General features: G+C 49.4%; 1 protein-coding gene across 2 annotated transcripts in view; it reads left to right on the top strand.

Moving 5' to 3' along the window:
• CROCC2 (ciliary rootlet coiled-coil, rootletin family member 2) overlaps window positions 1–14483 on the top strand; it is a 156227-nt gene that overhangs the window by 49429 nt on the left and 92315 nt on the right. For both annotated transcript variants that reach the window (XR_008891056.1, XM_056564688.1), the window contains exon 6: window positions 13692–13798. Coding sequence is in view for 1 of the 2 variants with exons in the window: in XM_056564688.1 (XP_056420663.1) it covers window positions 13692–13798 (107 nt within the window). In the remaining variant the exon portion in view is untranslated. The remainder of the gene's footprint in view (window positions 1–13691; window positions 13799–14483) is intronic.

Raw genomic sequence — 14483 nt, 5'->3', positions numbered from 1 at the left:
GGGTGAAAATCACATAAGAATTGTGAGAAAACCGTCACACACAGGTACAAACACTATATTATGAACTACACTAACTTTACAGCCCCTGTAGCATAGTCAAATAAAAAAAAATTCCTGCAATACCCCTTTAAATCTTGCCTGAAAGAGTATAGAATAGGCACTCTAAAAGACTCATTTATTAACCCCTATTTTTTCCTTATGTAGTGCAGCATAGGCTATTATTAGATGTGGCATTATGTGGCATGTGTTACGCCTAGCGCTCCGGGTCCCCGCTCCTCCCCGGAGCGCTCACGGCGTCTTTCTCCCTGCAGCTCCCCGGTCAGTCCCGCTGACCGGGAGCGCTGCACTGTCATGGCCGTTGGGGATGCGATTCGCACAGCGGGACGCGCCCGCTCGCGAATCGCATCCCAGGTCACTTACCCGTTCCCGTCCCCTGCTGTCATGTGCTGGCGCGCGCGGCTCCGCTCTCTAGGGCGCGCGCGCGCCAGCTCCCTGAGACTTAAAGGGCCAGTGCACCAATGATTGGTGCCTGGCCCAATTTGCTTAATTGGCTTCCACCTGGTCCCTGACTATATCTAACCTCCTCCCATGCACTCCCTTGCCGGATCTTTTTGCCCTTGTGCCTAGTGAAAGCGTATTGTGTGTCTAAAGCCTGTGTACCAGAATTTCTGCTATCCACCCTGACTACGAACCTTGCCGCCTGCCCCCGACCTTCTGCTACGTCCGACCTTGCTTCTGTCTACTCCCTTGTACCTCGCCTATCATCAGCAGTCAGAGAGGTGATCCGTTGCTAGTGGATACGACCTGGTCATTACCGCCGCAGCAAGACCATCCCGCTTTGCGGCGGGCTCTGGTGAAAACCAGTAGTGACTTAGAACCGGTCCACTAGCGCGGTCCTCGCCATCCCTCTCTGGCACAGAGGATCCACTACCTGCCAGCCGGCATCGTGACAGTAGATCCGGCCATGGATCCCGCTGACGTCCCTCTGCCTTATATCTCTGATATCACCACGGTGGTCGCCCAGCAATCCCGACAGATCGCCCATCTAACCCACCAGCTGTCGGAAGTATTCACCATTGTGCAGCAACTTCAGTCGCAACTTCAGCAGCAATCATCTCCTCCGCCAGCTCCTGCACCCCTTCCGCAGCGAGTGGCCACTCCTAGCCTCCGCCTGTCCTTGCCGGACAAATTTAATGGGGACTCTAAGTTTTGCCGTGGCTTCCTTTCGCAATGTTCTCTGCACTTGGAGATGATGTCGGACCAGTTTCCTACTGAAAGGTCTAAGGTGGCTTTCGTAGTCAGCCTTCTGTCTGGAAAAGCTCTGTCATGGGCCACACCGCTCTGGGACCGCAATGACCCCGTCACTGCCTCTGTACACTCCTTCTTCTCGGAAATTCGAAGTGTCTTTGAGGAACCTGCCCGAGCCTCTTCTGCTGAGACTGCCCTGCTGAACCTGGTCCAGGGTAATTCTTCCGTTGGCGAGTACGCCATACAATTCCGTACTCTTGCTTCTGAACTTTCCTGGAATAATGAGGCCCTCTGCGCGACCTTTAAAAAAGGCCTATCCAGCAACATTAAAGATGTTCTGGCCGCACGAGAAACTCCTGCTAATCTACATGAACTCATTCATCTAGCCACTCGCATTGACATGCGTTTTTCTGAGAGACATCAAGAGCTCCGCCAGGAAAAAGACTTAGATCTCTGGACACCTCTCCCACAGTCTCCACTGCAATCTGCGCCTAGGCCTCCCGCCGAGGAAGCCATGCAAGTGGATCGGTCTCGCCTGACCCTGGAAGAGAGGAATCGCCGTAAGGAAGAGAATCTTTGTCTGTACTGTGCCAGTACCGAACATTTTTTGGTGGATTGCCCTATCCGTCCTCCACGTCTGGGAAACGCACGCTCGCACCCAGCTCTCGTGGGTGTGGCGTCTCTGGATGCTAAGTCGGCTTCTCCACGTCTCACGGTGCCTGTACGGATTTCTACTTCAGCCAGCTCTTCCCTCTCAGCCGTGGCCTGCCTGGACTCTGGTGCTTCTGGGAATTTTATTCGGGAGTCCTTGGTGAATAAATTCCGCATTCCGGTGACCCGTCTTGTCAAGCCACTCCACATTTCCGCGGTCAACGGAGCCAGGTTGGATTGCACCGTGCGTTACCGCACGGAGCCCCTCCTAATGTGCATCGGACCTCATCACGAGAAAATTGAATTTTTTGTCCTTCCCAATTGCACTTCCGAAGTTCTCCTTGGACTACCCTGGCTTCTACACCATTCCCCAACCCTGGACTGGTCCACTGGGGGGATCAAGAGTTGGGGTCCCTCTTGTTCCAAGGACTGCCTTAAACCAGTTCCCAGTACTCCCTGCCGTGACCCTGTGGTTCCTCCTGTATCCGGTCCCCCTAAAGTCGTTAGGGACTCTGCCTGCCACAGAAAATGCCTCTCCCCCCCTCCCAGTCCCTTCAGGCAAGCCTCTGTGTCCCCTCATGGCTCCCGTCCTTGTGTCTCCCTGCCCCGTGCCAAGCTTCACCCTCTGCCCTCCCTCCCCATTCCTACTCCTGCTGTACTGCTGTCACGATGCCGGCTGGCAGGTAGTGGATCCCCTGTGCCAGAGAGGGATGGCGAGGACCGCGCTAGTGGACCGGTTCTAAGCCACTACAGGTTTTCACCAGAGCCCGCCGCAAAGCGGGATGGTCTTGCTGCGGCGGTAGTGACCAGGTCGTATCCACTAGCAACGGCTTACCTCTCTGGCTGCTGAAGATGCTGAAGATAGGCGCGGTACAATGGAGTAGGCAGAAGCAAAGTCGGACGTAGCAGAAGGTCGGGGGCAGGCGGCAAGATTCGTAGTCAGGGGAGATAGCAGGAGATCTGGTACACTGGTTATAAACACACAAAACGCTTTCACTGGCACTAAGGCAACAAGATCCGGCAAGGGAGTACAAGGGAGGAGACTAGATATAGCCAGGGAACAGGTGGGAGCCAATTAAGCTAATTGGGAAGATTGGGCCAGGCACCATCATTGGTGCACTGGCCCTTTAAATCGCAGAGACCCGGCGCGCGCGCGCCCTAGGGAGCGGGGCCGCGCGCGCCGGGACAGGACCGAGGGAGAGCGAGTCAGGTACGGGGACCGGGGTGCGCATCGCGAGCGGGCGCTACCCGCATCGCGAATCGCACCCCGGCTGAAGGCGGGACCGCAGCGCACCCGGTCAGTGGATCTGACCGGGGCGCTGCAACAACGAAGATGAGGCGAGCGCTCCGGGGAGGAACGGGGACCCGGAGCGCTCGGCGTAACAGTACCCCCCCCCTTGGGTCTCCCCCTCTTCTTGGGGCCAAAGAACCTGAGGAAAAAAAACTCAATTTTTCCGTGATGAGGTCCGATGCAAATTAGGAGGGGTTCTGTGTGGAAACGTACGAGACAGTCCAATCTTTTATTGTAAAAACAATAGATGTAGAGGGGTCTGGCGAGACTGGTCACAGGAACGTAGAACCTGTTGATGAGAGAGGCCAAAAAAAATTTTCCTGCAGATCCGGAATCCAAGAAGAGCATAGTAGAGAAGGAGAAGGTAGAGGCAGATATCCGCACAGGCACAGTAAGGCGTGGAGAAGCAGAGTTGACATCAAGAACTGTGTCACCTTTGTGCGGAGTCAGCGTACGTCTTCCCAGGCGGGGAGGACGGATAGGACAATCCTTCAGGAAGTGTTCGGTACCGGCATAGTACAGGCAAAGATTCTCCATGCGGCGTCGTGTCCTCTCTTGAGGTGTCAAGCAAGACCGGTCAACATGCATAGCCTCCGCGGCGGGAAGCACAGGAACAGATTGCAGAGGACCAGAGGAGAGAGGAGCCGGAGAGAAAAAACGCTTCGTGCGAACAAAGTCCATATCCAGGCGGAGCTCCAGACGCCATCCGGAAGAACGCATGTCAATGCGAGTGGCTAGATGAATGAGTTCATGTAGGTCAGCAGGAGTCTCTCGTGCGGCCAGAACATCTTTAATGTTGCTGGATAGGCCTTTTTTAAAGGTCGCGCAGAGAGTCTCACTATTCCAGGACAACTCGTAAGCAAGAGCACGGAACTGAATGGCGTACTCGCCAACGGAAGAAACACCCTGGGCCAGGTTCAGCAGGGCAATCTCGGCTGAAGAAGCTCGGGCAGGTTCCTCAAAGACACTTCGAATTTCCGAGAAGAAGGAGTGTACAGAGGCAGTGACGGGGTCATTGCGGTCCCAGAGCGGTGCGGCCCATGACAGGGCTTTTCCAGACAGAAGGCAGAATACGAAAGCCACCTTAGACCTTTCAGTAGGAAACTGGTCCGACATCATCTCCAAGTGCTGGGAACATTGCGAAAGAAAGCCACGGCAATACTTAGAGTCCCCATTAAATTTGTCCGGCAAGGACAGGCAGAGGCTAGGAGTGGCCACTCGCTGCGGAGGAGGTGCAGGAGCTGGCGGAGGAGATGATTGCTGAAGAAGTTGCGAATGTTGGTGCACAATGGTGGACACTTCCGACAGCTGGTGGATTAGATGGGCGATCTGTCGGGCGATATCAGAGACAACTGGCAGGGGAACCTCAGCGGGATCCATGGCCGGATCTACTGTCACGATGCCGGCTGGCAGGTAGTGGATCCCCTGTGCCAGAGAGGGATGGCGAGGACCGCGCTAGTGGACCGGTTCTAAGCCACTACAGGTTTTCACCAGAGCCCGCCGCAAAGCGGGATGGTCTTGCTGCGGCGGTAGTGACCAGGTCGTATCCACTAGCAACGGCTTACCTCTCTGGCTGCTGAAGATGCTGAAGATAGGCGCGGTACAATGGAGTAGGCAGAAGCAAAGTCGGACGTAGCAGAAGGTCGGGGGCAGGCGGCAAGATTCGTAGTCAGGGGAGATAGCAGGAGATCTGGTACACTGGTTATAAACACACAAAACGCTTTCACTGGCACTAAGGCAACAAGATCCGGCAAGGGAGTACAAGGGAGGAGACTAGATATAGCCAGGGAACAGGTGGGAGCCAATTAAGCAAATTGGGAAGATTGGGCCAGGCACCATCATTGGTGCACTGGCCCTTTAAATCGCAGAGACCCGGCGCGCGCGCGCCCTAGGGAGCGGGGCCGCGCGCGCCGGGACAGGACCGAGGGAGAGCGAGTCAGGTACGGGGACCGGGGTGCGCATCGCGAGCGGGCGCTACCCGCATCGCGAATCGCACCCCGGCTGAAGGCGGGACCGCAGCGCACCCGGTCAGTGGATCTGACCGGGGCGCTGCAACAACGAAGATGAGGCGAGCGCTCCGGGGAGGAACGGGGACCCGGAGCGCTCGGCGTAACAACTGCCTGCCATTGAGGAAACCATCCATTCCTTCCCGGTGTCCTCATCCCAGGGGAGGCAGTCACCGGACAAAAAAAAGGGGAGACCTAAGGGGGGGGGTACTGTTACGCCTAGCGCTCCGGGTCCCCGCTCCTCCCCGGAGCGCTCACGGCGTCTTTCTCCCTGCAGCTCCCCGGTCAGTCCCGCTGACCGGGAGCGCTGCACTGTCATGGCCGTTGGGGATGCGATTCGCACAGCGGGACGCGCCCGCTCGCGAATCGCATCCCAGGTCACTTACCCGTTCCCGTCCCCTGCTGTCATGTGCTGGCGCGCGCGGCTCCGCTCTCTAGGGCGCGCGCGCGCCAGCTCCCTGAGACTTAAAGGGCCAGTGCACCAATGATTGGTGCCTGGCCCAATTTGCTTAATTGGCTTCCACCTGGTCCCTGACTATATCTAACCTCCTCCCATGCACTCCCTTGCCGGATCTTGTTGCCCTTGTGCCTAGTGAAAGCGTATTGTGTGTCTAAAGCCTGTGTACCAGAATTTCTGCTATCCACCCTGACTACGAACCTTGCCGCCTGCCCCCGACCTTCTGCTACGTCCGACCTTGCTTCTGTCTACTCCCTTGTACCTCGCCTATCATCAGCAGTCAGAGAGGTGATCCGTTGCTAGTGGATACGACCTGGTCACTACCGCCGCAGCAAGACCATCCCGCTTTGCGGCGGGCTCTGGTGAAAACCAGTAGTGACTTAGAACCGGTCCACTAGCGCGGTCCTCGCCATCCCTCTCTGGCACAGAGGATCCACTACCTGCCAGCCGGCATCGTGACAGCATGCATGGGCTTTTCTGTCATTTTTTTCTTTTAATATTATTCACGTCTTTTTATTATAATTCAAGAAAATCCAGCAATCCCAGCATTTTTATTTTGCAGATTTTTTATGGTAAACTATATTTAAAAAAAATAAAATAAAAATTATATATATATATATATATATACATATATATATATATATATATATATATATATATATATATATATATATATTAGTGAAAAACATTTTTTGGGCTGGACTTTTTTTGAAAGCATCCCTCTCAGATCCCCCCCCAAAAAAAAAAAAAAAAAAAACAACAACAACTATATAAGTTACTCAGTACCTAATCCTGACCATGTGCATCTAATTTTATGCCGCTATCACCTATATTTATTATAAAAAATACCTCTCTTCCTTAGCTCACAGTGTTAAAATTCCTCTCAGGGGAAGGGGGCGTGTCCCTCCTTGTGGTGGTGGGAGGTGATCGGTTTGTCTCCATGACTCATAGACAAGCTGATGCTGCTGCAGGACTGGTTAGTGTCTCAGTAGTTATGAGGACCCCTAGTGGTGGATTTTCAGGGGCCGTTTTCTTAACATTTTAAACAACTGTATTACAAAAGGTCTTTCATTTTCCTCAGTAACAAAATATAAAACGTTTTTGTATCTGACAGCGCCAATTTAATTTTAATAAACATTATTTTATTACCTTTCTTTAGAAAAGTTTCTTCTGGTCTCGTAAGACAGGATCTGACCCCATCCTTGGCACTAAGTATATGGTTTTTGCTCAGAGCTGTAATATGGCCATGTCTGTAAGCCATGAGGGTTACTGGTTTACAAACAGGGCCATTTTCTGTTCTGGATAACAATGGAGCCACTAATTCCTATAAGTCAGCTGGTGGCTTAGGGCATCAATGAGAGGTGGAAGAAAACATTGTCTGATGGGCTTGTTACACTGAGATTGTTGAGCTTATGTTTTTAAAATGCTTGGAATGTGAAAAATATTTAGCAATATAGTACTAAGCATGTCTGAATAGGTTTTTGAGTCAATTACCAGGTAAAAACTATGTTTACGATTACACTTAAATGTCTTTGGCACCAAGATCCTGCTCCGCCAGCTGCAGAAACATCACTTTAAAGTCTATGCAGCCTCCTCCGCTGAGCACCTGTTGTGACCGAAGGTGCATGTGCTAAAGCTTACCATCTTTTGTCTTCTCTTCTATTGTATATTCAGGTTGAATGCTTGACTCCCACCACTAGGTTACAGATGTGCTCAACTTGTATATTTTGTCAGAAAAAAAAAATCTTTCAAGGTGTTCTCAAGTAAAGAATTTTCTGTGTGTATCAGGAAGTAGACGTTAGCACAAAACATGTGTTTGAAGGGATTTCTACACCACCTTCAGACACAGCTAATTTATAGGTTTAAAGGGGATCTGTCACCAGATCCTCAGCGCGTTTTTATTGTAGTAGTGTTGTAGAAGAAAAGGGTTTGCCCCATTCCAGATGTCCCCCATTGTTTCATATTTAGCACACTGTGTAGTTTATGGTTTTTACACAAAACTCCATAATAGACAAAGCAATCCTGAGTTAACATTTAATAAGTTTGACATACGGTAGTTATTTAAACAAGAAGGTAAATCTGACATAGCTTCTTACATGTTTTTTCATCTTTAAACATTTATCAATAAATTATTATTATGCCCCCCTCCCCCTGCTCTATAAAAAGGCTCTCACAGGCTACTTTTGGTTATTGTATATCTTGAGAGCATATGAAAATATAGACAAAAGCAAAAACAGTACAGCTTCTTTCTTTCTTCTTTATTGAAAATACTCACATTAATGCAAGCGGGGAGGATACATACACTGGGGGGTACAGCAAGGCGACAGCAGCCATTTTGCAGTCGTTAGTGCTCCATCTGGCCTAGATGAAGCCAGAAGAAGCACTAACAAGTGCAAAACAGCTGCTGTCGCCTTGCTGTACCCCCCCCCCCCCCCCCGCCCGAGTGTATGTATCCTCCCTGCTTGCATTAATGTGAGTATTTTCAATAAAGAAGAAAGAAAGAAGCTGTACTGTTTTTGCTTTTGTCTATATTTTCATATGCTACTTGCACGTGAGTCTGAGCCCCACCACAAACCTCTACCAGCAGTATAATCTCCTTCCATATAACCAATCCTTCAGTGAGTCTACATAGCAGTGCCGAACTGTTACCTGTTCTTACTTATACTTATATCTTGAGAGCATTGACTGCTAGACATTCCTCTCTGATGCACTTAAAGACATTTTGCCCAGTTGACAGACTTCGAGAAGGGTCACATCATTGGACTTAGAGAAGCAGGATGGTTGTTTGGACGAATTGTCTGCCATATATGCCGTTCTTACCAAGCTGTTAGGACAGGATGGCCCACACAGACCACCAATAGAAAGAATTATTTGATCCGCTGACAAGCACAAGTAGTTCCCAAAGTTTGTATGTCCACCATCCAGACACAGGTGACACCTTCACACCCCTGTCTCTGCCCAGACTACTTTGAGGTGCTGCCATTGACATCCAGCCACCATCATCTTCTTTTGCCGTGGTGTCATAAACAAGAAACCTGGACTGCTTTGGATTCGGGTTTGAGTATTGCCACATTGTGGCTCGTGGTGAGTGATTCAATCCTGCCTTTGCTGTGGAACCACACTGCCCTAACTGCTGGTGTGATGCTCTTTGACGTCATCGCATAAGACAGTAAGGCATCACTAGTAGTGATACAATGGACACACAGAGCTCAGTGATATGTACAGGACATCCTGAGAGAGAAGTAGGTAGAGGGAAGGACAGATTCTTCCAGTATTAAAAGGTTTGGAAAGGTTATACATACTGTTTGTGCTGGGAGGTATGAGCAAAAATGTATATCACGGTATTTTTCAGAATTATGGCGGTTTCACGGTATTTAACAGTATTTCGGGGGGGGGGGTTCCTCAGTATAGTATCAGGTGGTCGGCGGTCCTCACCATGGTACCCGGGGCCTTGGTCAGGCTGCCTGGTAACTGTCCTCCATGTCTTTGCAGTTCTGCTCGAGTTTCCCGGTGGTCGGGGTCCTCACCATGGTATCCGGGGTCTCGCTCAGGCCGCCCTGTAACTCTCCTCCATGTCTCTGCAGTGCTGCTTGAGTTTCCCGGTGGTGGGGGGTCCTCACCATGGTACCCGGGGTCTCGGTTAGGCCGCCCGGTAACTCTCCTCCATGTCTCAGCAGTTCTGCTCGAGTTTCCCGCGCCCGCCCGGAAGTCACGGAGTTGTAGTCCCCTCCCAGCTCCTCACAGTCAGTTCAGTGCGGCACGGACTACACTTCCCAGAGACTCTGTGCGGCCGGACGTTTCTCTGCGCCATCACGGATTGGCGTTGGTTGCTATGGAAACGGTATTACGGTATGTGAAAAATTCATATCGTAAAGAAAAAACACACTGGTATTCGGTATGAACCGGTATACCACACAGCACTAAAGGAATGTACATACACTAGTGTACAATGCTCCGTACATACTCCCCATGTATACCGGTGTATGTAGTACATTCCTAAACTGTCTGCAGTCTTCTGTGCACATACCCCCCCCATGTGTATAGCAGTGCAGAGCAGACTGCAGACACAGATGGGAGGATCGCCGACCGCCGGAGCCTCAGCATAGCGCACAGCGAGTGTGTGCTCTAGAAGATTTTCATTTTTACCTACTGAAAGGGGCCCGGGCGGCGGCGTTGGCGGCTGAAGATGGCAGTCCAGGGTAGGCTGACCGTCGGAAGGAATGGCAGCACTACAGTGTCGGCGGCTGGAGGAGACAGTTGGGAGGAGCAGCAGCCCCACCCTGGTGAGTGATTGGGGAATGTACTCGGAGGGGGAGGCTGCAACCGAGTCTGCTGCTGTGTCTGCTGCGGGATTTGTGGGACCCGCAGGCATATGGCCTGACCGCCCGCACCTGCCCGCAGCAGCCTCCTGACTGGTATTGCGGTATATGAAAAATCCTTATCTTAATAAAAAAACAAAACTGTATTCGGTTTGAACAGGTATGCCGCCCAGCACTACGTACTGTATCTTTTTCTGAGATTTGCTTCACACTTCGGTAAAATAAAATAAACAAGGATGTATGGAGCCAGCTCCATACACAGCGGGTACCAGTCTGAAATAATAAAATAGAATGTTTCTTATGTAACATGATTAATACTGTAAGCAAAAAAAAAATAAAATAGCTGAATTGCTGTTTTTGGTTCAATCACAACCCAGAATACATGTATTGAAATGTGTTCAGAAAGTCCCATCTACCCCAAATGCTATCAATAAAAATTGTTCCATAGACGGAAAAATAAAAATGTTGTAGGGGTCTGAATATGGCAATGAAAAGCAAGGTGTTTTTTTTTAAACTATAAATGCAACCAATTACCACTGTATGATCATAACATCAGGTGACCCATTTCTGCGCATCAAAAGAGAAAATCTGTCTTCAGGGTCAATTTATAATCTTGAAGAAAGAAAACAAAATGATCCAGCACTTGACGAAATCCACAGCTTTTTTCAATCCTCCATAAAAACAGCATGGCAACACACAATTCACAAGGTATGTGCAATCTTGACGCGTTTCGAGCGCATGCGCATACCTTGTGAATTGTGTGTTGCCATGCTGTTTTTATGGAGGATTGAATAAAGCTGTGGATTTCGTCAAGTGCTGGATCATTTTGTTTTCTTTCTTCATTGTTGGACACACGGAGCCTGGGTGAGGACCCGCGCACGACATTAGGAGGGTGAGCTGGATTTTCCTTTACTTTCTTCAATTTATAATCTTCAATGGTTTATTAATCCACCTTTATTCCACCAAAAAGCATTTCCGGAGCATTTGAGAGCCCTTATTCATTGTTAAAAACACTATCACATTGTAAACATTATAAACGCAATAGCTGACTCATGAATCCCACTGCTCAGTAGTAACACCGGTAGGCTTTATTTATTTATTTTATCATGAATATAAAAATTCTGTATGTTATTTCACTTATCAGCCTTCATGGTGACGCATATTGGTCTCAATATATATACCGTATGAGTGTCTTCACACATACCATATATACTCGAGTATAAGCCGACCCGAATATAAGCCGAGGCCCCTAATTTCACCCCAAAAACCCAGGAAAAGTTATTGACTCGACTTTAAGCCTAGGGTGGGAAATACATCATCCTCCCATGTCATCATCCCCTCTGTCATCATCCAGACCCCCGTCATTAACACCCCCGTCATCATCACCCTGTCATCATCCCCCCCTGTCATCATCCAGACCCCCGTCATTAACACCCCCGTCATCATCACCCTGTCATTTTCACCCCCGTCCTAATCACCCCTTCATCATCTCCCCTCCCCCCTCTTCATCATCACCCCGTCATCATCACCTTGTCACCATCCCCCTCGTCATCATCACCCCGTCATCATCATCCTGTCATCATCCCCCCCCCCCCCCTTCATCATCACCGCCTGTCGTGGGAACGTGACTGCCTTAGTCCCATTATCCGCAGATGATCTTGTCATCCACCTACTGCAGGCAGCTATCCCACGATAGTCAGTGGTCTTCAACCTACGGACCTCCAGATGTTGCAAAACTACCACTCCCAGCATGCCCGGGCATGCTGGGAGTTGTAGTTTTGAAACATCTGGTGGTCCGCAGGTTGAAGACCACTGCGCGGGCCTTCGTCATCATCCAGACCCCCCCCCTTTAGTTTTCTACTCACCTCCCCTCGGTGGGAAGGAAGGGTGAGCTGGTCCGGCCATCTATGCTGCAGGGACCTTCCGGTGGGGAGGGTTAGTCGTTCCAGGCTGTACATTTTCACCGGGAGGCCCTCTTCTCCGCTTGCTCCGGGCCGGCCCCCGGACTAGTGACGTTGCCTTGACGACGATGCACAGGGACGTGTCCCTGCAGCATAGATGGCCCGGACCAGCTCACCCTTCCTTCTCACCGAGGGGAGATGAGTAGAAAATTAAAGGGGTGGGAGATGACGAAGGCCCGCGCAGTGGTCTTCAACCTGCGGACCTCCTGATGTTTCAGAACTACAATTCCCAGCATGCCCGGACAGCCATCGGCTGTCCGGGCATGCTGGGAATTGTAGTTTTGCAACATCTGGAGGTCCGCAGGTTGAAGACCACTGATGAAGGGATTGACAGGCAGAGAGTTCACTCGAGTATAAACCGATGGGGGGCGTTTTCAGCACGAAAAATCGTGCTGAAAAACTTGGCTTATACTCAAGTATATACGGTACCTTCCTCAGGTAATCTCAAAGCATGTAATACGTTTCCATTTGTCACACTAAAGGCAGGTTATGAATGGGGATTACACGCACAAAACTGGAATGGTTACATGTATGAGATTATTTGCAAATTTCCTTGAGTGACATACACAGCAAGTAAGGTCCATGTGAACGTATCCTAACTGTGGTGACCATCTGTCTGGACAACCACAGGACATGAGTTTGCACTGTACCGTATGATCCCCTGCTTAAAAGGTTAAATCAATACACCGGCTTATGCCATGACTAAGGGGGCTTCACCCATCAGGGACATACTGGCTCCTATAGCATGGCGGAGATTAAGACTTCTCCAGGATGTGAATTTTCTCTTTTCATCTGTACATTGCTCTTCCTTGTTGGTCAGAGACTTTCCATACTCCTCTACATCTCATCAAATTAATTGGTGCCAGAAAGTTAAACAGATTTTTAAATTACTTCTATTTAAAAATATGAATCCTTCCAGTACTTATCAGCTGCTGTATACTACAGAGGACGTTGTATAGATTTTTCCAGTCTGACCACAGTGCTCTCTGCTGACACCTCTGTCCATGTCAGGAACTGTCCAGAGCAGGAGCAAATCCCCATAGCAAACCTCTCCTGCTCTGGACAGTTCCTGACATGGACAGAGGTGTCTGCAGAGAGCACTGTGGTCAGACTGGAAGGAACAACTTCCTCTGAAGCATACAGCAGCTGATAAGTACTGGAAGGATGAAGATTTTTAAATAGAAGTAATTTTTACAAATTTGTTTAACTTTCTGGCACCAGTTGATTTGAAAACATTTGTTTTCCACCAGAGTATCTCTCTAAACCTGGCACTCTAGCTTCAACCAAATGAGTTACACTGGTGTAAAAGCTAGTCCCAGTGTACGATTTAGTCCCAAATAAGTTTTATTTAGTAGATATTTACATTATTATGAGTTTTCTGGGCATCCTCTAAAGCCAATGTGTTTTTTCCATACATTTGTAAGGCATTGTGATCAGAGCAAATTATTTTTATGAAGATTATAGTTTATAGGGGTACTCCGCTGCTCAGCGGTTGGTACAAACTGTTCCGAATGCTGGAGCCGTCGCCGGGAGCTCGTGACGTCATATCCCCGCCCCCTCATGACATGACTGCCGTCACGCCCCCTCCCATAGACTTGCATTAAGGGGACTTGATGTCATGAAGGGCGGGGCTATGATGTCACGAGCTCCCGGCGCTGGCTCCAGCGTTCGGAACAGTTTGTACCAAACGCTGAGCAGCGGAGTACCCCTTTAACAATATGTATTTTTTTCCTATGAAGTAAGCTGTGTTTTTGTTAGTTACAGGCAAAACTAGATTCAGCAGAATCTACTCTCCACAGAATAAATCAAGATCACAGCACGGAGGTTAAGAACGCCCTCACAAGGCTGGAGGAAGAGCAGCAGAGGTATGGTCGGGGGGAGCATTTATATACAGATTATACAGTCTCAAACAATGAAAAGATATTGATAACTCCATTAGTTATTCCCCTATCCATAGAATAGGAGATAACAAGCTGATTGGTAAGAATCCAACTGCTGGGACTCCCTCTGATCAGAAGAACGGAAAGAAATAGTTTGACCCCCACTGATCAGTTGTTATCCCCTATCCTGTCTATAGGGCATAACGTTTGGAGGTGGGAATTCACTACATACATAGTGAAATAGTTCATTTAGTAGTGCATTTAGGAGAATGAAAACCAATCATAATAGCACAAAGGAATCTAGTGTATTGGATTAATGTTCTGTACCTTTCCTGATTGAAAAAGATGGCATTAGCCGTGAAGAACAATTATTATAGAACATGGCTTTGCTCTGTGTAAGCATCAAGACAAGTCAGGATAGGCAATGACAAGATAGTGGAACCAATGATCAGGACGTTGCAGGATGCCAGAAACCAGAAAAACAGCTGATTGTTTGGTGGCCATAGCCGTAGGAGGTCAACTATCGTGGGATAGCTGCCTGCAGTAGGTGGATGACAAGATCATCTGCGGATAATGGGACTAAGGCAGTCACGTTCCCAGCCAACACATGTAGCATCTTGGTTACGCCTAGGCTTAACGTTGTATTATGTTTGAAATAAGCTAATAAAAG

The sequence above is a fragment of the Hyla sarda genome, chromosome 3 (genome assembly GCF_029499605.1).
Source record: "Hyla sarda isolate aHylSar1 chromosome 3, aHylSar1.hap1, whole genome shotgun sequence".
In the NCBI taxonomy this organism is placed as follows: Eukaryota; Metazoa; Chordata; class Amphibia; order Anura; family Hylidae; genus Hyla; species Hyla sarda.
The sequence above is the reverse complement of the archived record's forward strand: the minus strand, read 5'-3'. Positions and strand labels throughout refer to the sequence as shown.